The sequence below is a fragment of the Bombus pascuorum genome, chromosome 6, assembly GCF_905332965.1.
Source record: "Bombus pascuorum chromosome 6, iyBomPasc1.1, whole genome shotgun sequence".
Lineage (NCBI taxonomy): Eukaryota > Metazoa > Arthropoda > Insecta > Hymenoptera > Apidae > Bombus > Bombus pascuorum.
In genome coordinates this window covers 16745097-16769916 of record NC_083493.1, presented here as the reverse complement: position 1 = coordinate 16769916, position 24820 = coordinate 16745097, and the positions used below count along the sequence as shown (strand labels likewise).

The window sequence follows — 24820 nt, the reverse complement described above, 5'->3', positions numbered from 1 at the left end:
GTTCATTTAAGTTCAAGTTTGTTTAATCACAATCATATAGCTATTACCGTAAACGATATAACGCAATGATTTTTTATCCATTACCGATAAGAAATACATGTTATGTGGCGTTTGTATGATGCTGAGAACGCATTGTTGTTACTAGCAATACATTTTCAGATAATAAGATATAATAAGTACTGAAGCAAAAATTTTTGATAAACTTTACAAACGACAAGTTACGTGATTATTCCATCAGCTAATGTGTAAGAAAGAAATCTATATTCAATCTATAGTCTATCTATTATCTGTATAATCTATCTATTATCTATATAAATCTATAGTCAATCTATTATTATCGAAATTATTAGTTGATAAATTATTGTACGATAGGTTCCTGATCGGATCAGGTAAATTGAGTTCTATTGCATACACGACAGACTTACGTATTTAAGTTCTACTTGTGAGCTGTTCGCGAGTTCCAATGAGAGATAGGGAGGTTATAATACCTTTAACATAACATTGTATAAACAAGTAAAATGATACAATTAATAAATAATTGTCGAATAGTCATACTTATAACTCGATATACTCGATATACGTATCACGTAGGTTGTAAGATTCTTAAATAAAACGTAGATGTATATGTAAACGAAGATGTAATCGCGAATGACCGAAAGCCGAAAGTCATGAATAAAATAAATATACTAATAATATATATATATTATGGCACATACACCCTTGGACAAAAAGATAGCACATGTGTGCTATCATTAATTTCTCATAGATAGAGTCCGAATTTCCCAAGTTTGACGAATGGCATATAAACAGTACCTTGTAGTAATAAGGTATATGAGCTTGAAACTGTATCTTCGCTATTCCTCTTGTATTTATCAACAATGATTGTGAAATCCGGTCGGCGAAATGATAGCACACTTTCAAAAGTTGTAGTGTTTATTATCTACTAAATTGTACAAAAATAAAAAACCTTTTAAAATTTAATAATGTGTGGATCCTCCCTTATTCTCCACCACCTCCAGCATTCGTTTCGGCAAAGAACGATATAGTTTTCTAATATAATCCAGCGATATATTTCTCCATTCCTCTTCAAGGCACTTTTTTAACTGATTAATACTTTCAAATTGCCTATTTTCTCTATAAACGGCATTGCTTAATTTACTCCAACAGTTTTCGATTATGTTTAAATCGGGGGAGCATGCAGGCCAGTCCAAAACTGCAATATTTTCTGTTGAAAAATATTCTTTCACAACCTTAGCGGTGTGAACTGCAGCATTATCTTGCTGAAAAATAAAATCTTGTCTCGCAATATGTGTTGCGTACTTTGCAATTTGATTTTGTATCAAATTACGATAGGTTATAGCATTCATCTTGCTGCGAATTGATATTAAATCAGTCTTTCCGTTATACCCAATACCTGCCCAAAGCATAATGCTACCTCCACCCATTTGACGCCGTATTTGTGACAATTTTTTTTTTCTTACATCATGATAGTAAAAATTGAATCCATCTGGGCCATCTAAATTAAATCTTTTTTTATCTGTAAATATAACTTTCCTCCACTTCTTGTTCCACCGTATATGTTCTTTTGCAAAATATAATCGATGCTCCTTGTGAATCTGCTTTAGAGCTGGTCTTCGTTTTAATTTCATCCGCTTTATGTGCGCGGATTGTTGTAGTACACGTCTGACATTCCGAGGATTAGTTTTTACGCCAACTTTTTCTGCAATTTCACGTGACGTGAGAAGCGAATTTGACGCGGCACGTAAAATTGCACGTTTTTCACGAGTACTAATCGCGGAAGGTCTCCCACTGCTTTTTTTTGTTCCATAATTATTTACATCTTTCAGTAAATTATAAATGACTTTCCGACTTCTACTGAGAACTTTTGCAATTTTAGAAATAGTAAAGTTTTCTTTCTTTAATTTCAAAACTGTTTGAATCTCTTCACTATTTAGCTGTTTTCCACGTCCCATTGTTTGAATCGAAATTTGTAAGGTTTCTAATGAAATTCTTCTACTTTTCACTACGTCTACACCACTCAGAATACACAGAAATACTAAGGAATGGAAACAAAATGCTTGGTGTGCTATCATTTCGCCGACCGGATTTCACAATCATTGTTGATAAATACAAGAGGAATAGCGAAGATACAGTTTCAAGCTCATATACCTTATTACTACAAGGTACTGTTTATATGCCATTCGTCAAACTTGGGAAATTCGGACTCTATCTATGAGAAATTAATGATAGCACACATGTGCTATCTTTTTGTCCAAGGGTGTAGGATGAGAAGTTTACCACAATATTCTCAAACGTATACCATTACAGATGTTGCAAATTAATTTATAAAATTTCCTTCCTTGTAGACGTCCTCCACTTTTGACTTTGCTCGCACCAGTAACTTTTTCCATTCGTTATTACCGGACAATCTGAATTTTCTTTCCATTCTTTAACACTAATCAGTCTGAGCTTTGGCTGCTTTGTAGTTACGTACTAATATTTTAAACAAACGATGAAAATATTAATATACTCATTCATTGCCGCTTATATAAGACTACGTAGACTGTAGACACTTGATTTTATTAACAGACTGTAATTTACTTCTAAAATTAAAGCGGAAAGATTTGGGACAACCTTGATCTTTATTAGAGTTATCGTAGAATATCATAACACGATAAATATCTCTAACGAATTAACAAAAAGTAGCATTAGCAAATGTCAAATATTTTGCAGTAGCTTTTGTAAAAGAAGCTATTGTTATCCTGAGCACATTTGACAGAGAAGTTGTACAAGTTTCTTTAGAATCGATAGCGAGGCTAACAAATATACAATAAGTCTCTCTGTTAATCGGTTTCAATCACGATAGCTTCGCTATCAATTTCAAAATGGCTTGTTCAACTTATCTGTTAAGTATTTCATTTTAATATAGTATTGATAAGATTTTTAAATAAACAATTTAAATTCCATATAATAGATCTATATCCGTATATTCTACAGGAACACAGCAAGTATCGCCTTTGATTATCAGTTTGCATAAATCACAACATTTATTATTATAGCAAGTTGTCGAAAACGTAACTTTACAATAAAAATGTAAGCATTAATAAATTGTAATAGAAAAACAGTTGTACGTGTCAACGACGATGTTTGTACAAATGTGGCAATTATCGTTCATGTAGAGAGTCGATTTGCTATCCTGATTTTGTGTCAAGCAAAACGAAAATTTAACCCATTAAGAACCAAGGAGTAAAATGAATGCAAAAATTTACATAAACCTGTATTACTGAAAAACTTAAATAAATGACTTACATATTACCTAGTTGTTATACAAAAATGGTATATTAAAATAATAAACGAGGTCAGAGAGATTCTACATTTACATTTACATTTTCTTGCATGTGACAATAAGATGAATAATAAATCAAAATAAGATGAAAATGAAGAGCAACGAAGTTGCGTTGGAGGCTGCAGCTTTTAGAAAATCAAATTTAAAAACTTGTCGAGTATACGCGTGGAAAATGAAAAACAACAAAGGAAGATATTTAAAAAATGGCCATTTTTGGACTTCCTTGGGAACGAAAAATTCTAGCACAACATTTAAGAGCATCTTTCGAGAAACTAATCCATGCGTTACACTTAATCTCCACCTTTTCCACATACTGAACCATCTAGGAAACGATCTTTTCGCAACTCTGTTGGTAAATCAATCGAAGCTTGGAATCGCGCCAGTCCGAAGCATCACAGGATTGTTGTTACGTTCATCGACTCTGCACCCGCGTGCCCGTGCACACCTAACCTATCAATACCCAATCTAACCCTAATCCGGTTTTACCTTTGTCGATTAATAGGTAAACAAAGTATTTTTAATTATTCGACCGCCTTATTCCAATGCAATTATTCGATTCTATTTCAATTTGATATTTTTGATAGTGAATGGAATCGAACGCTAATTGCAATCTGGAATTCAAAGTCCCCGTTTCGAACATCGAAACTGACAGATGCAATGGGGAAAGGTCTTATCTGTTTACGTCTTCAAGCTAGTATCTGAGAGTGACTCTGACTGATTTTTCGCACTTCATAATTACTTCAAAGTGTTTACATTAATTCTGTTTTTAGACCGAGTGCAATTCGTTCCTGACATACAAAACATATATATGCGGATACAAAGTGAGCGAGCGTATCATTATTGTTCTCACGTAGCAACCATCTAGTGGTATTACAGCAGAATTTCTGAGATATTACGATGTCGATATGGACGAAAAATTATCCTACAAGTGAACAAGAATATGAAGAAAATGAAGATTAAGTGTAACGCACGAGTAAGTTTGCCACTTTTTCATTTTTTTTCTTTTTTTTAACTTTCCCATCGCATTTCGTATAAATGGTAATAACATGCTTCGTTCGTCGAAAGATGCTCTTAAGTGTCCTGTAAGAATTTATCGTTCGCAAGGAGGTCTAAAAGTGGCCATTTTTCAACATCCTTCTTCTCCGTCCTAAGTCTCTGACAGTCGTGGCTGAACGTGTTCGAACTCTATTCTTTGGAAAATATGACCTTAAACAGAAGAATTTTATTTTACACTACGGGCTTATATTCGCTCGTAGAATATGTATCTACTTACAAATTGTCTACTTCTCTCTAATTGGAAATTAGCCAAATTCGCGTAGACTCGAGTTTCCAAACTTTATTTTCGTTTGTGTGTGCAATTCTGCTTTGTTTCATTTTTGTCTCATTTGGTGTCATAGAATATTTCAATGGTATCACGCAACTGTCTGCTAAACTATTTATTACAGAAAAATATATCTCAAGTAATACGTACTTTGTGTGGAGGAGGACATCTTACGATGACCGATAGATCTGTCAAGGAGTTCGAAACTTCAATATGTTTTTATAAATTGTATATGTTTTCATTTAGCTAGGTTTATAGCCCATTTCGAGGCGAATTCAAATGTTCTTTTCTCGAGGAATCCACGATAATCTCGTTCTTCGTAGCACATCGTCGATACAGTTGTATCGTTATTTCTCTTTACAAACAGAAATTTTCCAGAACATTCTTAGTTCCTGTTACAATCTCGTGGAATCGGTATTAAGAATCGATATTATTGTGTCTGGCAGTGCGTGTTTCTTCTATCGGTATCAATTCAGTTTACGATGGCTCATTTCGTTCGGAATTATATTTCGAGTAATTTCATTAAGTACGTAACGAACCATCGTAATTGATTTGATACCTTTGATTTGATCCACGGATGGCCCACGCTGAACTTCTCGCTCGGGTCATTTGGGTAATTACATATAAGAAGAAACATTATCGCGAAATGTTTCATAATATCATTAATTGGTACATAATTGTCATGTTTAACAGGATTATCATACTGTGAGCCATCGGTAGGTCATGCGACGTGATGGTACGTCTTTGGGTCGCACGATGGCGCTGCTGAATTGCTCAAATCGACCATCCTTTTTCTTTCATTTTATTTGTCATTTCTCATTGTTCAGCGAGAGTCTTAACGTAATTCAATTGGACAGGTCATAAGCATAAAAATGTAGCAACCCATGGCCGTATAGAAAATTCCAGGATTGAAGCACATGTGTTGGTCGCATGGCTCGTGAAGCGACGTCCGAAAACAGGACGTCGTAAGAAAACAAATACTGGGACTTACTAAAAAACCTGTGAGCCTTCGAAGAGAAAATTTATTGTTTTATCGCCTACGGGTTTTTCCATCCCCACCTCGGAAGAAAATTTTCTCTTCTCGGTACCCTATAAAAAAGCTCGCGATGGTAGTCGCACGGTAGGTCAGTCAGACAGATGGCCACGGTTAGTTGTATCGAGTCTGCATCGAGCCTGTATCGAGGCGGTATGGAGACAGTAGCAGTTTAGTTCGGTAATCGTCAGAACTGTATCGCCACAGCGGTTCCCGGGCACCCCTCGGTCGCAATAGGGACGGTCATAGGGTGGAGGTTTTAGTCGGTCAGAGTCCGACACTACCACGCCGCTCTTCCCCCTAGAGGCGGCGGGTGTCTGTGCGGATTTACACCACGAAAAAAAAAAAAAAAAAAAAAAAAAAAAGAACTGTATCGCCATCGCTCGAGCTCGACGTGCGTCACGTTACAATCTAAAAACGACGCGCACTCGACACTGAAATTAATACTGTCGAAGTGAAACACCGGAGTGCTTCAATAACACCCAACATGTGTACTCTACCTCAAATTGGTGACCCCGACGTGTTCTGAACGAAAGAGGTGAACGTGTTTGGGCCGCATAAACATTCTACCATAAATCGGGAGTGTTTATAATGGGCAATGACAACGGACAACGCAGACGCGATAAGTCGACTTATTGCGCGTACCTCCACTGCGGCCTCAAAGGATAGGTTTGCCATGTTGGAAGCGCAGTTCGAGGCGACGCCTCATCGACCATCACGAGTGACAAATCGAAATTTACCGCCCACGTCGTGAACGTGGAGGTCAAGGTCAAGGAGTAGGAGACAGGACACCGTCCCAGTTCTACAGGGATCTGAAGAAGTTATTTGTCCCATCGATCTCAGACGATCTCGTTTTGACGCTTTGGAAGAACCTCCTTCGGCGAATACGCAACAGATCCTGGCCCTCGTAAGGGAAACAAGTGCGCAAGCCCTGACCACGGTGGCAGACAGGATCCACGAAATACGCCCGGCACCCGGACAAATAGCAGCGGCCAGCGAGCAATCGAACCGCATCCCAGACACGGTACACGACCGGGTAAGTCGATTGGAAGCGCAGATTAACGCGCTGCTCCTCGACAGTCGTCGTTGACCAGGGTCACGCTCGTGTCACACACTCAAGGAAACCATCCGCTCAGTAACCAGATAGACCGAACACCCTGCATGCCACGTCTGTTGAAACAATAACTGAAAAGGCCCCTCCAAAGGGACTAGACCCTCGGCAGAAGGACCTTCCTAAACTAGCGCTAAGACAGTCCGTTGTAGCATCTCGAGTCAGTCTGTCCTAACATTCCGAACCACGCTGTTGTAACCGTCACTCTGTCAGATTTCTGCAATAAATCTCATTGTTCTACGCATACGAAGTTCTATTTTCTTCACCCTATTCGTGAAAGAATCCTTTCGTTCGAACCGCGACGCGAGGAGATCACCGGCGATCCGTTAATTTCGCGATCTTTTGTGCTCCGACGTGACACTCGCGATATCGCAGATCTACAGCAGTGCGGCATGTGCTACTACCACAGAATCTTCGGTGATCGCGCGAATAAGTGCCGTTTTCCCTGTAGCTGGCACCAGGGAAACGCAAACAGCCGTCCGTGAACGCGGTGAACAACGACGGCTTATGGTTTCGCTCGCGTCGAATTTACATTTGGCAGGGTTAATTACCACACCGTAATCGTTTAACCGTTCGAACAATGTACGCAGGTGTTCGCAGTGTTGCTGTTCTTCCGAGCATCGTCGCCTGATGGGAAGCCAGATTCTTCAGATTCTTATAGAATTGGGTCGGTGTCCTGTCTCCCATTTCTTGACCCTCGAGCAACAGCTGCACTCTCGTGCCGTGAGATTACCAGATTCGCAACAAGATACAGAGCAAGAATAGAAACACACCCGAACCAGCTGGCAGCTGAAACGTGCAACACAACAAATATCGCAAGAAGACTAAAAAGGAAACACCCAATAGACCTCATAAAAGATATAACTTAGAAAAAACGAAGCTGGCACCCCGCTGGGGGTAGCCGCCCACATGCTATATTTATTTTTTATTTATATTTTTTTTTTTTTCACCAACAAGATATAACACTTTACCAAATGTCCATAAGGACAAATTGTAAAATAACCAAAATAAAATATAAAAAAAAAAAAAACTCGTGCCGTCCGAATCGACCAGTCTTTCGATGAGTTCACTTTTCAGCTTCTAGTATCGCCCCGTCGCCGACGGATCTAGCACTATGTCCTCGACTTGATCTAAATATCGATCGCCGAGGTTCGCGACGTGGGCGGTAAATTTCGATTTGTCACTCGTGGTGCGTGCCGCCTCGAACTGTGCTTCCAACATGGTAAACCACATCATTATTCTTTGAGGCCGTAGTGGAGGTACGCGGAATAGTTGACTTATTGTGTCTGAGCTGTGGCGTTCGTTGCGCGCCCTTCCTCCTTTCCCATTTGCCATTACGAACAGCCTTGATTTACGGTAGAATGTTTACGAGGCCCGAACACGTTCACCTCTTTCGTTCAGATCACGTCGGGGTAACCAATTTGAGGTGGATCGTAACGTGACGGACGTCGATCTCAAGCGATGCATACTCCACATCGAAATAAACATTGTTGAAGATAAACACCGCAGTACCTCAATGACACCCAACACGTCCTCCACCTCAAAAGCGAATAAAAATTAGATTCACTATTCGTCTGATTTCAAGATATAAATAAAAAGTTTATATAAATTACCCTGAACGATCCACATGGAATTAAAAGACGAAGATTTTCCCAGCGATATATCTGGAACGTCGTGAAATGCAGTAAGAAGAAAGCAAAGCGTCAACTAAATGTTACATAAACAATGTTGAAAAATTTGCTGGCAAACAAGCAAGAGGATGTACTGTCGGAATAGTAACATTTTGTGACGACTGTCCGAATACTGTATTTTAACGCTAAACATCGTTTTATGCAAGGGCAGCTGCTCGATACACGTTGTCGCGCCGCAGCACATTAAAATATTTCGGAAATTGTTGATAGTATAATTTTTGTTTTGTGCTGTTATGTCTTTATAGCTCACTGTCACAGCAAGTTGATTCCTCGCATAAACGAAACGTGCGTTAATGACCGCGGCCGGCTACAGTTGCTACGTGCCTTCCGCTCATTAAATGCGGACATAACGCAATGAAAATCGCTTTTAGACTAAACAAAAGTCTATCGCTGACCATTGTATCGCTACAGCTGTTAATATCTTTCCTCGTCAGGGTTACCGAAGGGGTCCCTTGAGCGAGGAAAGGTTACCCCTACTCCCACTGCCATGCTCGATACAATCAAAAAGATAAACTCGCGTATTGGCCGAAAAGTTACATATACAAATAAGATCTTACCGCTGCAGGCAGTGACAGCGGTAGTGGTAGGAAGTTCCCTCGCTCTCTGTTACACGCTTTATCAAACTTCGTTCAAAACGTCCTGTTCCGTGCTGCGGTTAGTGTTGCGCGTTCTACTCGTTTCTGTGGTTGTTGCGAATATTTCAAAGTTCTTCCGTTGATGTAATTGCAATCTTAATTTAATACGCGAGTACGTCGATCGAAGGGAAGAAAAACTGTCCCATAGGCAACATTAAAATTATTGACACGTTGGCGATTAAAAAAAATTGTCGAGCCGATTTAATAATTTCGTACTGTTTAGGATTACACGTGTATGTGTAGCGCACAGTACGCCGAGTGTAAAATCCACGAGTTGCCACTGATTTTATATCTCTTTAATTATATCTTACTCAAATAAACGTGTGCATTGTTTTTATAGCGCGTATCATATATATTATCCTTTCTTCTTCCTATTAATTATTTTTATAGTTTTATAAACGTCAACTCATATTTTATAAACATTTCCAATGAACGTAATCACGCGAGTAAATCCGTGGTACACGTGACCTCAACGGAGAATGACACTCGTCTATAACGTGACTATGCCGCAGTACTCGATGTCTTAATATTGATTTCAAAACGTCTGGTTAAACTTCGTCTTAGAGCACCACTTGTTTTACGATTGTTTTCGAATAATCTGATAGCAATCGCGGTCGATTTTATTAATTTATTTAAACATCGATATCTCATCCACCTCATCGATTTCCATGATTTTTACATATGTTGTCGATGCTACGATACTTTTTCTACTTTTTCCTATACGTATAATCGTCACTTAACCTCAGATTCCGCGATATTCGCAAAAAACTCGGTAGCATTGTAATCGATTCTAGCTGTACCCGCCTACTATATATAATATACTATATACACTATAATATTATAACCGCACGAAATAACGACAACAAATACTAACGCACACGCTGTCATGAATGTACAATTATAGACAGAATTCATTGTAGTACTACCGATAGTTTGTTGTTCTTTGCCAGAACAGAATATCTGGGAAACTAAGGTCGAACGAGAGTCATATGTATAGGAAAAAGTTGTACAACGTCGGTTTCTACGCGTATTCAAAAATCATCGAAATCGACGAGGTAGTAGTACTTGTAAATAACTTCCTCATACTTTAATAACGCGTAACTTTTGAACCAATGAATCGCGACACTGAAAACCGTTGTAAATATTTCGTTTTATTCATCGATTACCATCAGATTATGTAAAAAAAAAATTAAAAACGAAAGTGGTAGGAAAGCTCTGTTTGTAAACAGAAGTAACGATAATGCATATTATTAGTGTGACTTGGAGATATGTTTACAACCGTATCGATAAAATATTGCGAAGAACGAGATCTTGATACGTTCAACGAAAGAAGGTTTTGAACAGCAGGAAATGACCTTGAAACACCAACACATTTAGGTTAATGAAATTCGTCTTGTAGTAGACTACAAGCTTGGCTAAATGAAAACATATAGTTCCATTTAAAAACAAACAAAGATCACCTTGAGATTTCGAACATGCCTCCACCTGGACAAATCTGATAGTCATTACAAGATGTTCCCCAGGGAACAAGGTAAGTTTTACTTGAAACATATTTTTCTGTAACAGATAGTTTAGGTTTAGAAAATAATTACGTGCTTCGTTTCAAATTGGACACCCTGTATATAGAAGTAATAAGCATAAAATTTGAGACATTTTCCGATTTCACGTTTAAGTAAAACCAAAATTTGTTTAATTAAGGAAGGACTACACTTGTTCAATCTCGATTAATCGATATCTTTTCATATCGTACATAGTATCGTAATCTTTCTCTGCTTTGAATAGGTCATAAACAGAGTGTAAAGTCCTTAGGCCATATGACATAAAGATGCGTTGCGTATGAAGTCTACTCTGTTATCTTGCCTATGATTATGTATAATGTACGATATATCGACTATTAAATTATAGTGTTATTTTTGCTAATTTATGATTATATAAAATTTTTGTAAGAGAATACACTTTTTCTTATAATTCGGCGATATAAGCGATCGTCAAAGCGATTTGACAACTCTTTTTGCAATGGTTGAAAAATCACTGTGCTAAATTTACGAAACTATGTAAATAGGTAGTACGAGTACTAACCAACTTACTTGATATTTGTTCTCTACGAAACGTTATTTGTTTATGTCTTCAAATTATCGTCTAATAATAATTTTGCGTAATACAGTTTCAGAGTTAAATTTCATGCCATTTGAACATGCCAAAAGAAATGAATCCTCGTGATGAATCTATTTTAAGTTCAAAGTAATACCGATATATACAGAAGTATTACTGCAGAGGCGAAACTCTCCCCATATGTTTGTTAATGATAACTGCTATTTAGGAAATAAACGATTTCATTAACGATACTTAAATAAGACGTTACCGAGATAAAATGGAAGGTGTAAAATGGAAAATCTTCGATAAAACTCTTCTTAATTCGTATTCGTCTAGTTCACGATAAACGATTAAAAGATTGGATTGCACGTTTTGATTAACCAAGTGTATCGAACATTAAAATAGAAGCGTTTAATTAGATTTCTGGTGTATGGATAAGGCAAGATGTATGTTTTAATCTGACAATGTTTCATTTGGAAGGCATGCATTTCACTTACCTTGTGAACGTCAAATACACGCGATAGCGGTCTTGAATATTCCACGCGGTCGAAAGGAAACAATTTCACGTCCCAGTCGGTATTATCGCATATTACAATGAATTTCCCTTTTACTATTGATTCACTGGCTCACGATCGTTTCACAATTTGTACGCTATACGTAAATTCTATACGTATATACATACACTACGTGTTGAAAACACCATAAATTTTAGACGAAAATTTTTCGAAGAAAAGCAATTGACACTGATTAGAAAACAGATATTGAATACGATTAAATCGTTGAAATACACACTCGCAGATATAATTAGCGACGGACACGAAGAACGAACGGTCGATAGATTTTTTCGCGAAGACACATCAAATCAACGAGAAATTTTACAAAACGGTCAGCATCAATCAAGGTACTACTGAATACTGCTGAGTACAGATAATTACACGCATGCGCTCACACTCCTTTGCACTCTACATTCAGCGGGAAGTATGAAATCCATACATCGCATCTCGTATTTATAAACGTCGCAACGAATGTATAGTATGTATAGTAATTATAAAAGAAATATATTGTATACATTACTGTGAAAATTATATTATCGGTGTCACCTTTCAATTAATAATAATACATACAAATCAGTGATTATAAATGAAAGATTGCATCACTTTTTAATTAGTGTCATCTTTCAATTAATAATTATACATATAAATCAGTGGTTACAAGTGAGAAATTGTGTCATTGATAATGAAACTGATAATAAATGAAGACGGACAGCAGCAATTTATATGTGTATATGTGTGCAATGTTTGTATTCCTTTGACATATGAGTATGCTCAATTACAAGATATTAATAGATATAGAAAACGGATTACATTAGTTTATAAAAATGAAAATGACTCATGCTCTACAATACGTTTAACGTTTGTTCAAATGTATAGAGCATAGGTGATTGAATAAATTATTAAATATTATAATATATCAAAGTAACTTGATATAACTTGATATAAACCGAAGATAGAAGTAAGTACAAGACGTAAATGTAACGAAAAGCATATGATCGAGACCAAAAGTTCCAAGTAAATGTATATAGAACACAGTATCGATTATCCCACTGTTTTTCGTTGTCGTGCAGCTATTATGCCATACAAAATTTGTTGCTACTATTATATAGCGAATTGAGAAAGATATAATATACTACAGCCTCTTTACAATTAGATGGACAATGTTGTTCTTTCGTTAGTTATAAACGAATAATGGTTTAAAATAAAATTGTACATTTAGGAAAAGCTTCAGCAAGTGATCGCTACAACATAAATAATCTCTTACTGAAGTAGTCAAGTATCAAAACATACAATATATACATATATATGTATATATATCTTAAAATTAAATACTGCGATAATAAATATAAATATTTCGTTAAAAAACGATGGTAATTTTAAAAACTAGATTCTTAAGATAGATATACTACCTCAACGATTTCAACATATTTACATAGTAATGTACATCTATTACATATGTAGTTTTTGTACACAAATCGAGAGTGTAATGTGATGTATAGTCCGTTACGTTCATGATTTTTCGCTATTTGTTAACCTAGTGCATCATTTTATGAAGTTTCAAAATTTTTCCTAAGCGTTGCTTCGCTGTTTTCATTCCTTTCTTTGGTTTTCGTTCTGAAAATTAAGTAACAATGGTATTTTGAGCGTTGATAAGACAGAAAAATGATTTTGATAAAATACCAGAAGAAAAAAATGTTCTGAAATAAGGAAGTATCTTACCAACTGGAACCGGGGCGGCTAATTTCGCTTTAACATCCTTGAGCCTGTTAGGACTCGTTAATATCGAGCCGAATCCGATGCTTGTTTTTGCGGTATTTTCCGAAGATGTAGTCGATGTACCAGTTGCCGAAGTTACAGATGAATTCTTTTGCTTCTTTTTATTATACGTCCGCTTAGTTGTGCTCTATTATGTTATACGAATTAAAGATAAATTAGTTTCATCTTAAATGCCGTTCAACGAGATAGAAAGTAATATAATCAGAAGTATAATTTATAAAAGTATATCATAAGTATATTATAAAAGAAGTATAATTTGCAATCAAATATTCAATAAGATCAATAGTAATATCTGTGTACCATAGAGTTATATGTATGTATATACATCAAATATATAACATATTACTTTTGCTGATATTATGACATCGTATTCAAGATACATGCAACACATGTTATGAAACGAAGAGTGAAACCGTAATATGCCTACCAATTTCTTCTTGGAGCCCTTATCCATGTTGTTATCCAGATAATCGTCCTATGCGATATGAGTATGCAAGAAAGAAATAATCATGGAAATACAAATGAATGTAAACATAGGATCGCACATAGAATGATAAATGAGTTAATTTGTGTTATAAAGAGGAACCTATATTATCTATTAGAGTTAAGAATTTATTTGATTATTAATTAACGTGATAATCAGTATAATAATGAGAATAACAATAACAAAAACATCAACAAAAAGATAAAAGCAAATTCGTACATACCGATTGTTTTGCACGTTTCGCTGCCGCTGCTTCGAGCCCTTTCTCGACAGATGTTTTCTTGACGCCTTCTCGAGCTGGACGATTCGTTTTTGGCAAGAGAGGTCCTACTCTGGCTTTTGGATTCCATGCCTCGTCTATTTGACTTTTCGCTTTAGGTTTAAAAATAAAATCTTCATCGTCTGAAGCGTCTAGAGTCGGGTAAACTATATCGAAAATATATATATGATAACGTTAATTATCAATGCAAACGCATTCGCACGAAGAAGTAATCTTTTTATAGTTAGTTACGTACTAAAATCATCGTCCTGATGAACTTTATCGATATTTTCTATAGACTGATCGTCATCCTCGCTAGTTTGAACTTTCGTGATTTTTGTAGATTTCGATGTACTATTTGACGTAGTTGAATAACATTGTTCACTGAAGGATAGCATCCCGGCAATTGCTTCCCGAGTCGAAGGAGATGCCCTACCAGAACTGGTTGTTTTCAATTTATAAATACTAGGACACCAAAAACGTAAAACATAACAATGCTACACTATTGAAAAGTAATACACACACGCGCAAATGCGCACATACACTTCTGTTTCTTCTCTTAATAATAAAAAAAAAAAAAGAAAAAAAAAGAAAGAAAGAAGAAGAAGAAGAAAAAGAAAAGGAAAGAACAGATGAAATAATAAAGTAATGTTAAACATGCGTTTTCAAATAAATTCCTCAAGCATGTTAACTTTTCATATTATCTTACCCAGTAGGTGGTGGCATAGGTTGACTATATTGTGATATCATTGATGTCCTATAATCAGCAAACGTTGTAATACATGAAAATGCTTCAATTTGTTGAACAATTAATACGTACGTTACATCCAATCTTTGAGTCCCATTTCCCAATGTATAAACCGAAGCTTTTAATAATTCTTCGATTCCATTTTTTGGTACATCATTTAAAACGTCAACGTCTCCGTCGTAATCGCGTTTTAAACGCTTTTGCGTATTAGTTTTGGGTGCTCTCTTTCGTTTTGGCGATTCGTCAATAGTAAATCGACCATAATCGCTTTCATTGCTGCCGTCGTGAAAATCGTATATAGAAGTTTGTTTCCAAGTTAATTCTTTCGATGTCCCAAGATGATGGTCAGAGTGTAAATTATTATACGTATTTATGTCATCATGCGTACTCCTGACCACCTCGTTATTGCCGAGCTTAAATCTAATTACGGTTGGACTTTGTTTACCCGGTTTTGACGATCTTCTATTATTAACAGAAGAAACATTTTTCTCTTCCAACGGTGGACTTTGAGTTTTGGCATAGGGATACATGATGGGTTTCGGTAATGTGAGTTTTAACGGTGGTCTACCGGATGACGGTGACTCCGCGATCGTAGAATTCGCTTTACTCGTCTCTTTTAACGTTGCTTTGAACGGATTATCAGGCATTCTATCGGCAACATCATAATCTACAAAATCTTTATTCAATGGTTTCTTTTTCTTGCGTTTACTCTCTCGCTCTGGTTTCGGGGGATTTAAAGATATTAAGTATCGTTCAGCATGTCGAATTTCCTTACTGAAATCTTTTAACAATTTTTGACTATTTATTGTTTCTGGTATTTGACCTCTACTGGTCATATTATACTAAAATAGAAGCAATTCAGAAATATTAATGAGATACATAATCTCTGATCGAATAATTTTACCAAGGAAAAAAAATGAACTCACGTCCTTATCTGTGTTCCACTGTTTTAGAATACCGAGTAATGCTTTAACACCCTGTAAAAGATACGTTGGACATTTCTTTCCTTCGTTATTTAATTCTTTCAATTCTTTCAGTAATTTCTTTGCTGCGAACCAATTGATTGTCTCAAAACCAGGATATTGAAATTTGGCAGGAGTTTTCATTTTTTTTTCTAATTCGTATATTCTAAAAAGTTTGGAGATTAAGTGAAACATTCGAAATGACCTTTAAATCAATGATGACTGTCAGTCGCGTTTAGTCTACTCACTGTAGTTGCATTGGAATGTTAAGGCTATGTACAAAATTCCCACCAAAGACCAAAGAATCAACTGGTGTTAATACAGCGTGTATCCAACCTGTTGGAATCATCATAGTTTGGCCTTGTTTTATAACGCATTTGTAACACGCATCGGCTTGATCTCCAAAGAAGGTTTCACTCTGCGTTGAGCTGCACATCCAATGTTGATACAGTTGTAAATTAGCAGGGGTAGGCCTGATCAGATAAAACACTTTCTCTCCGCGCAGCACGTGATACCACACAGATGTACCACCAAAATCAATGTGGAAATCTGTGAAACTGTCTTTGACCCCCATTAGGCAATACTTTTGCACTTCGGGGCGTTTTATGTCACTATCCTCGAGCCAATCACGCGGCCAAACAGAATTAACCCAGTCGAGTTTACGCGCGATGTATGGTGCCTCGACCATTGGTGAAAGACTGCAACGTTTATTTGTCAATTTATATATTATATATATATACATATATTTCCTAGAAACATTTAAAGCCAATATGTGGCAAGGCAATTAATATTGGTATACCCAGTGTTTGTAAATTCAAGACTAATCACATTAAGAACCCTTGTTCTGCAAGGGGAATTGTAATATTCAACAAAGTCTCTTAATTTCATTCTGATATTACTTTGTCTTGTAACGTCGATTACATCCATGTCTCGATCTCCACCTGAAAAAAAAAAAATCAGTTCTATCTAGCACACACTTTTAATACATAAGAGTAACATAAATATTCATATATACAAAGAATTAATACCTATGTAACTTTCTACATCATAAACGCTGAAGTTTGGTGGTGGAACGGTCATATCAAGTCCATCCTTTCCGTCAATTATAATAGGACTTTCAAAGCCATTAGCTTGTAAATATTGAAGAGTCAATTGCTGTCCTCTAACATGTTTAACAACTTCATCAGCTTTTGGGAAATGTCTGGATTTTAATTCCCTTATAAATACTGGGGTGCCAGTTTGAACTGGTTTTGTATCAGCATCGGGCTCGGTATAATCATGTCTATGCCAATTCAATTTTGTTTTCACTGAAATACAATTAACATTTGAATAATAAAAGAGCTGTAGATCCTTTTTATATAAATAGTACGGTAAGAGAAAAATAATTTCTATGTGCTCACTAAGCGATGGCCCGCACATTGCTTCACAACGCGGACAATGGTATTTGTCAAGATCTATGGACATATATTCTTTTACAGAAACACACCTATAGAGAGAAAAATATAAAAATTATTTTAAATATTATGGATACATCTTGTTACATGTAGAAGATATTCATAAAATCTATAATCTGGCCGTATAATTTACTTTTGCATCAAAAATTTTCGCGTCATTAGGATAGGTTATGCAAGTATCAACAAAACCTAATTCTTTTGCTGCAAAAGCTATAACCATTATTTTCAGGAAAAATATTATGAAAGGGAAATCATGAGAGAGTAGTTAATTTATTTAATGGGTTACGCAGAATAGATGACGAAACGTGTTTATATTCGGTCTCGGAAAGCATAATTTAATCATAGTGTTTGGAGACACCGTTGTCTCCAATTGTCAATATTTCAAACACTTACCCTCCATGATACCATTCTTTACAAACGTCACATTGTATCATAAATTGTTCGAAATCGTAAGAACGGCCACATAAACAATATGTAACTGGTAACTCCATTTTCCGTGAATATTAACGGCAAATACACTTTCGCGACTCTGTATCGTTAACATTGGATGGTAACTATAGTAGCCGTGATGCGTCGCTAAAGAGCCGCCCTGTTATCCTTCTTTGAATGTATACTAAAGGAGCATTTCTATTTTTTGAATGGAGATTTAATGAAAAAGGTACCCTAATCGAAAACCGGGTTTACTCGTCACGATTTTCTTATGAATATGTATATATATATATATATAATTGTATACGCATAGTTACAGCACGCATGCGTCGTATAGCTTTTGTTCGAATAACTATATAAAACATTTTTGTTAGAACCACTCATAATATCATTATATTTTTAGGTTAATTATCAAAAACGCTTATTTCTTTGATTTGAATTTTCTTCATTTTATAACCAAATTTTATAAAACATAAAAACGATGCCGTCACAAGTAAAAAAGCTAAAAACGAAAATTTTGAAAATTGGTATAAAGCAAACCAAAGGGTGAGTAAATGTCGAACAATTAGAATGCTTCTTAATAATTTTATCTGATATGATTTATCTATTGGTAAAATTATTAAAACACGTATAATTTTGATTCAAAAGCTTCAATTTTAAATTTAGGCAATTACCACATTATAAAGTACAAAACAAGCTCGACCAAGGAAAAAGAAAATCTTCTCTTAAATGTTTACATATGAACTCTGTGGCCAAAGGGAATGAAGGCGCTCTGAACAGTCTGCTGCCTGACAGACCGTCAGACAGAAACCAGATACTCGTAGAGTGTAATTTGAGACGTAAAAGGAAAATGTACACCAATATGAGAAGGACGCAACGTAAGGCATTTTTATTTACAAATCAGGATAGATATCGTACGCTATTTACAAGTTGAAGATAAAATATGGTATATTGTAACTTTATTAAAGTAAAAAGACACCATTATGGAAATAGGTCACTTCCATTTCAGATTCTGTGGGCCCTTCCTTCCAGAGGAACGACTCGTCAGGAGTACGGTTAACAGGAAACAACCAAACTTACAATCAGCATCGCGACATTTCACAGCAAAATCCCATGGGTTCACCAATAGTAGTAGAAGCTGTGCCAAAAAATTTATCCTCACCAAGCATACCTGATGCACTTAAGCAAAAAGAAGAAAGCAAAATGGAAGGCCATGATGTTCATAATAACCCATTACATATGCAAAGTATGGGGAACGTGGCCTCTGTCATTGTTGGTGAAACATTAAATCCAAATGATAATTTATACAATGGAGCAAAGGATACTAAAATCGTATCACCATCCACTAGTAATTGCAAACCATGTAAGAATAAAATGCAGTTACAAAATAGCAATTCCAATACTACTCCCATTCAATCAGCAAAAGCTAGGAGACCTCCTGACATATGCTATCCTGGAAGTAGCGGCCATAATAGCGCAAAATCTAATACACTGAAAACAGCAACTTCAAGTAATAATGTTGTTGTTGTCAGCAATACTGTTAATACTGTTGGTACTATTGAGGAGCGCACGATACGATTTTATCCTCTTAGGGAGAAAGTAGTCGCAATTATGCCGAAAAACGCACGATTTTCCTTTACTGGAAAGTTAGAGGTAAATGTATTATATGGGGCTATAGAATCTTATGGATACGTCACTACCACATGGAATAGTCCAGTCGGAATTTATTCACCAAGAGGACATAGTAACGTTATGATCGAAACGAGTGACAAATTTTCAAACAATATGATATCAAATGTATGGATAACTTTGTCCGCAGAACCCGCTGAAAAAAAAGTCGAGGACAGACTAAAGAAAGACATCAGAGGAATTAAACCCGGCATGGCAGTTGTTTTGTTGTCAAATTTGGAAAACGATCTGACTAGATTTTTAAGTGTATTTTATCCATTTAGGCTATTTCCAAGAGTAGACGATCTATCTTATCATACTTTGAGTGAGCTCAGGAAAGCTGAAAGAATATTACAGTCGGATCTTCATGTTGATAGTTACACGTGCAAGGAAATAATTATTAACCAACATATTATACAAGAAATTAGTGACAAAATGTTGATACGTTGCTATGAGAACAAATGGTCATGCACCGTAATAGCCGGTGGAAAAAACGTCGGGAAATCAACTACACTGCGATACTTGATAAATACTCTACTACCTGTTTCCAAAATAGTGGTTCTTGTAGATTTTGACATAGGACAAGCGGAATGCACACCAGCTGGATGTATATCGTACACTTTAATCGAAGAGCCCTTATTGGGACCAAACTTCACGCATTTAAAGCCTCCGATTCTTCAATTATATATCGGAGATGTGGATGTGTCACAATGCGTTTCACGATACGTCGACGGTATCAAATATTTGGTTAAAAAATTGTTATGTTGCCCGATTTTGACACGCCTACCTATCGTCGTAAACACTATGGGTTTTGCACAAGGTTTAGGTTTGGATATCATTTTGTTTACGATCAAATTGATGCGACCTTCTTTTGTTGTACAAATTATGTCTGAGAAGTCAAAGAATAACTATATCATACCCTTGAATAAAGAAGCAATAAATGCAGAGGTAATTGTAACTATTTTACCATTCTATACATTTGAATAGTTTTGCAAACAGATACGTCTTGAGAAACGCAATGTCTGTAGGAATTACCGTGGTCGGATCATAGTACGAATGGTATTCCACCATGCGAGCACGAATTATTCGTGATGCAGTCAAAAGCAGAACGTAAAGGTGGTCCGGCATACGACAATTGGAACATGGAGCCATATCAAAAACGAGAACTTGTAATGATCTCCTACTTGAGTGAAATTTTACAAAACCCTTGGAATACCTCGTAAGATATATGAATTTAATATACAATATTGTGGTCGATATTAAACGTGTTGCTTTAAATGACGACACAAGTGAATACTTGTTGATAGTCATATATATTTAAAATCGTTCTAAGTACAGTTCTAATACAGAGTTAGCATAATACATCTTAATTGTAATTAATCGCTCGCTCAATGCTATTTGATATAACGATACTAGGTAATGAATGTCCTAGAGAGCATGTTCGTTTATTTATACTGGTCGGAGAGTACCGGAAAGGTTGAACTCCGGTTGATGGTTGCACGTAGCGGCGATATTGTTTTGTCCGGAGTTTGTTTACTTCTAAATCTCGTACATCGTAACAGTGTCAATACCTCGAGGTAAAATAACAATACGAGTCACTCTCGATTCAAATGGCCCTATGACTGACTCATGTGCCGCTACAATATCAATATTATTTGATAGTCATTTTAATATATTCATAATTGTTTGATCGTATATTAATGGTGTGAATTCTGATATTTCTTTAGGGAACGCCGAAACTCACCGTTACCAAACGTAGTCCAATCTATTCCATACGTGTTAGTATCATCTTTTCGAACATATATATAGAATATGTCTTAGTATAGAATAATATATAGAAAATTTTTTTATTTATAGAACATCTATCGATGGGTTGCACGTTTCACTTCCACGACTGTCAGTACCTGCGTCGCATGCGTTAAGTGTAATGAATGGCAATGTAGTAGCATTATGCGAAGTCAAAGCAGATAACAATCGATGGAAGCAAGGTATATATACGCTTGGCCCATATATGTTAAACACATCCAGTATATGCACATGTTATGGGTTTGGTAAGTATATCAACGTACACATATTTTTCTCTTTTCGTATATATTTGATAATTTGAAGTTAATGCGTGACATTGCTTTGTGTGTAGGTATCATCAGAGGATTTGATTTGCGCCGACGAGAGGTGTATATATGTACACCATTACCGGCTGCTTTAATGCGGCAGGTGAATTGCGTGGTGGGATGTATGCCGATGCCGAATTCGCTACTATACGGCAATCAGCGCAACATCCTACCTTACCTCGGTGCAAATAATGTTTTACCACTGTCACGGCAACATCGCAGGGGTCATGTTGCCATGTGAAGTGCTAAACAACTCTTAATACAATAACGATAAGTGTCTATAACATATTTTGGTGTCTATCAAGAAAGTGTTGCGTATATATCATCTATGTGGTTACATCTCTTAAAAATACGCATACGTAATATTGTTCTTCTCTTGTTTCCTTATCTTTCTCGTTGTTCTATTCTCGGTGTTCCATTCTCGTTGTTCCATTCTCGTTGTTCCAAATAAAAAGAAAAGTATATAAATGTTTGATGTATTTAAAATGTGTTTAAAGTAGACATTTCAGAGAGAAAGAGAAAGGGAAAGGGAAAGAGAAAGAGAAAGAGGAAGGGAAAGAGAAAGGGAAAGAGAAAGATAAAGATGCAATTTTAACGGAAAAGACAGAAACGGTTGAAAATACTGCGAGGTAAATGTTGTATCTTGATGTAATAAAATTCAAAATAAATGGGAAAAATGTGATGAAACTTGAGAAAATATTCACTATATCCTCCTTTTGGACTAGACGAAGCGAGATCTGGTTCACGTTTGATCATTTTGTTTTTGCTTCTTGAAACACGCTATGTTTAAACACTTTCGATTCTTCTAAACGTGTCACGATTAATTCGTTTCAATCGTATTACACTCGAAAAAAGGACAAAGAGATCTACAAATGGCAGTTAACGTTTGAACGCTCCAAGATTTTCCTATTAACCTTTGTCTTTTTGTCGCCGATAAATTCTTCACGTCCGTGTAGTGACGTGGGAATCCGAATATCTCTTCGAGTTCGGTTATCCACAAGGAATCACTCTCGTCTTTCATAAGAATTGGTTTCAAAGCCAATTTGCCTACGAATGTAAAGAAATCATTAATAATTAAAACGCGATTGATACGATGAACGGAGAGTAGCTTTTTTTAAGGATTAAGAACACGTACCTCCTTGCTTTAGCGAGTTTACTTTCGTAGTAACAGTGCGAATCTTTTTAACAAGCGAATAACGTTGACAATGCGGCGTAAGTATATCCTGAACGTCCTGTTCTCGTTGCGTAGACAATGAGTGTGTTTCTATCGGTAAATTATGCCAGTATAACCTCAACCTATGCTGAGGTGAAAAATCTGCCGAGTCTATCGTGTCAGGTTCTTGTCCTAAATGTCTGTTACACAACAAGATTTCAATGTTCTCGTAAAACTTTCAACTCGGTTTCAACTTACCTGTTAATTTCCAATCTATATTCGGTCGGCATCGATGCGACATTTTCATATAGCCAAAACAAATGGTGCTCATTGTTGACTTTCTTTAGCAGATCTTTGATACGACAGTACTCGAAGAATAGAATACCAGTTCCTTTTGGATCTGAAGCGAAAAATCCGTGAAAAATCGTAAAATGCTCACGCGTTCTTACATACACCCCCCTAATTTACAAGTACCTACGTATTTTCTTCTCTCCTATGCAGATTAATCCTTATCTCAGATTACGAGAATTCTGTTTGTCTAAGAACAGAATGCAATACGTGCTTGCATGAGAAAATGCAATAATATTAGGTTGGGCAACTAAGCGATTGCGGATTTTGTCAATACCAACTAACCCCAACCTAACCTCAACCTAATAGTTGGACGAAATTAACGAGTCAACAGCATGGAAGAAAATAATGGTTTTCAAAAACGTCAACTATTAACAATTATTCTAACATGTACTTGTAAACGGGGGTGTACATACATATGGTATCGCGTTTAAAAGTAACAAATCATACCATAGAGGCCGAGACGCATTGGATTAGCCAAACTGAGATCATTGCACGGTGATCCACCGATTAACAAATCGATGGGCGCTATTTCTTGAATCTTTTCCTCCGTAATATCTTTCACGTTACCCAAATGAACGATTCGATCGCCAAAATGCGCAGCCGTCACCATTAACGCATCCGGGTCGATCTCGCTCGCGTAATACGTGTCCACGGCTAAACCTAACTTGAGAAGTACCAGTAAACCTGAAAGCAATCTATCTTTAGGAAAATTCGGTAAACTGTGACTGGACCAAGTGCCAAGCTTCTTGGCAGAGAAAAAAAGAGTAGAAACTCCACGCAGTGTACGCACCTGTACCGAGGCCATCGAATAAGGATAGCACGCGTATCTTTTTCTTCTCCCGATTACGTTTCACTAACTGTTGCGGGTTAGATTTGCAATTCGTACGGAATATATTGATTATCTTGTCTTTCCAATTCGCTCGTGGCTTGATGATCGAATCGAAGGACGGTCGAGGCTTACTGTTAGCTGCGCAGAGGAAACACTCCCAAGGATCTTCCTGTAGAACTTGTTCATAGGTCGTTGGGCATAACAGGTGTTTCACGCAGGCGGTACAATACACTCTGAAAGAAAAAAAAAAAAAAAAAAAAAAAAAAAAAAAAAAAAAGAAAAGCACAATTTATCAATGTTCGTACGTTTGGAAATTACACTTGCAAAGACGAAGAAAAATTTACCTCGGGCAATCCTCTTTGTCGCATATGATCATCATGCCAGAGGCTGCGCACACCGTGCAGTGAAACTGATCAACAACCAACGAATTTGGACGATTATTTCGGCTAAGTGAAACATTGTACAATGCATTGGCTGTCCCAGGGTTTAACAGCCAAACCTTGTCGGTACCATATATTCTATAGGGTATGTCAGTGAAGCAAAAAATATGTAGCTTCTTAGAAATTTTTAAACATTTGTAACTTCCTTTTAGTTAATTTACATGGTATTTATGAAAAGAAATATGTTTCATATTTCTTTCCTTCTTTCTCCATCGATGATTTCAATTACGATGATTTATAACCAATTATTTTTTTAAAAACATATTCCTTTTGTACCTGCCATTTGTGTAATAGGCATGCATAGTGTATCTATTATTCTAATATATTTGTTTAACTCGACAAGAACCGATAACCCGCTTTATTTGCATTTC

The 24820-nt window shown here is 36.3% G+C and overlaps 4 protein-coding genes across 12 annotated transcripts in view; 1 reads left to right on the top strand and 3 right to left on the bottom strand.

The window, feature by feature from the left end:
• Positions 1-12125, bottom strand: part of LOC132908271 (trehalase) — a 41797-nt gene extending 29672 nt beyond the window's left edge. For 4 of the 5 annotated variants that reach the window (XR_009658340.1, XR_009658341.1, XR_009658342.1 and 1 more), the window contains exon 1: positions 11729-12125. The gene's annotated coding sequence lies outside the window, so the exon portion shown is untranslated. The remainder of the gene's footprint in view (positions 1-11728) is intronic. The other variant, XM_060962144.1, reaches the window with a different exon arrangement.
• A 165-nt stretch (positions 12126-12290) lies between these two features.
• Positions 12291-18073, bottom strand: LOC132908266 (histone lysine demethylase PHF8-like). 4 transcript variants are annotated; one of them, XM_060962125.1, is made up of 13 exons: positions 17862-18073; positions 17415-17500; positions 17043-17321; positions 16814-16955; positions 16263-16712; positions 15979-16180; positions 15125-15894; positions 15014-15061; positions 14561-14769; positions 14269-14471; positions 13989-14036; positions 13505-13688; positions 12291-13399 (listed from the first exon to the last, which is right to left on the bottom strand). In XM_060962125.1, exons 1-13 carry the CDS (start codon positions 17957-17959, stop codon positions 13320-13322), a joined length of 2799 nt encoding a protein of 932 aa, XP_060818108.1. In that variant the 5' UTR covers positions 17960-18073; the 3' UTR covers positions 12291-13319. The 4 variants fall into 4 exon arrangements, with proteins under 4 accessions (XP_060818108.1, XP_060818109.1, XP_060818110.1 ...); XM_060962126.1 differs by having other exon boundaries at positions 14561-14745; positions 17862-18072; XM_060962127.1 differs by having other exon boundaries at positions 14561-14736; positions 17862-18072.
• Positions 18074-18284: 211 nt separating this feature from the next.
• Positions 18285-22353, top strand: LOC132908267 (polynucleotide 5'-hydroxyl-kinase NOL9). Of its 2 annotated transcripts, XM_060962129.1 has the most exons (7): positions 18285-18443; positions 18564-18775; positions 18907-20513; positions 20594-20784; positions 21293-21343; positions 21423-21616; positions 21703-22353. In XM_060962129.1, exons 1-7 carry the CDS (start codon positions 18379-18381, stop codon positions 21915-21917), a joined length of 2535 nt encoding a protein of 844 aa, XP_060818112.1. In that variant the 5' UTR covers positions 18285-18378; the 3' UTR covers positions 21918-22353. The 2 variants fall into 2 exon arrangements, with proteins under 2 accessions (XP_060818112.1, XP_060818113.1); XM_060962130.1 differs by lacking the exon at positions 21293-21343.
• Positions 22354-22454: 101 nt separating this feature from the next.
• The window catches only part of LOC132908263 (DNA (cytosine-5)-methyltransferase 3B-like), a 59875-nt gene continuing 57509 nt past the window's right edge, over positions 22455-24820 (bottom strand). Inside the window, exons 14-19 of the mRNA XM_060962121.1 lie at positions 24354-24418; positions 23971-24242; positions 23628-23864; positions 23088-23229; positions 22812-23029; positions 22455-22723 (exon numbers count right to left, since the gene is read on the bottom strand). Of these exons, the coding sequence (XP_060818104.1) occupies positions 22497-22723; positions 22812-23029; positions 23088-23229; positions 23628-23864; positions 23971-24242; positions 24354-24418 (1161 nt within the window). The 3' untranslated portion in view covers positions 22455-22496. The remainder of the gene's footprint in view (positions 22724-22811; positions 23030-23087; positions 23230-23627; positions 23865-23970; positions 24243-24353; positions 24419-24820) is intronic.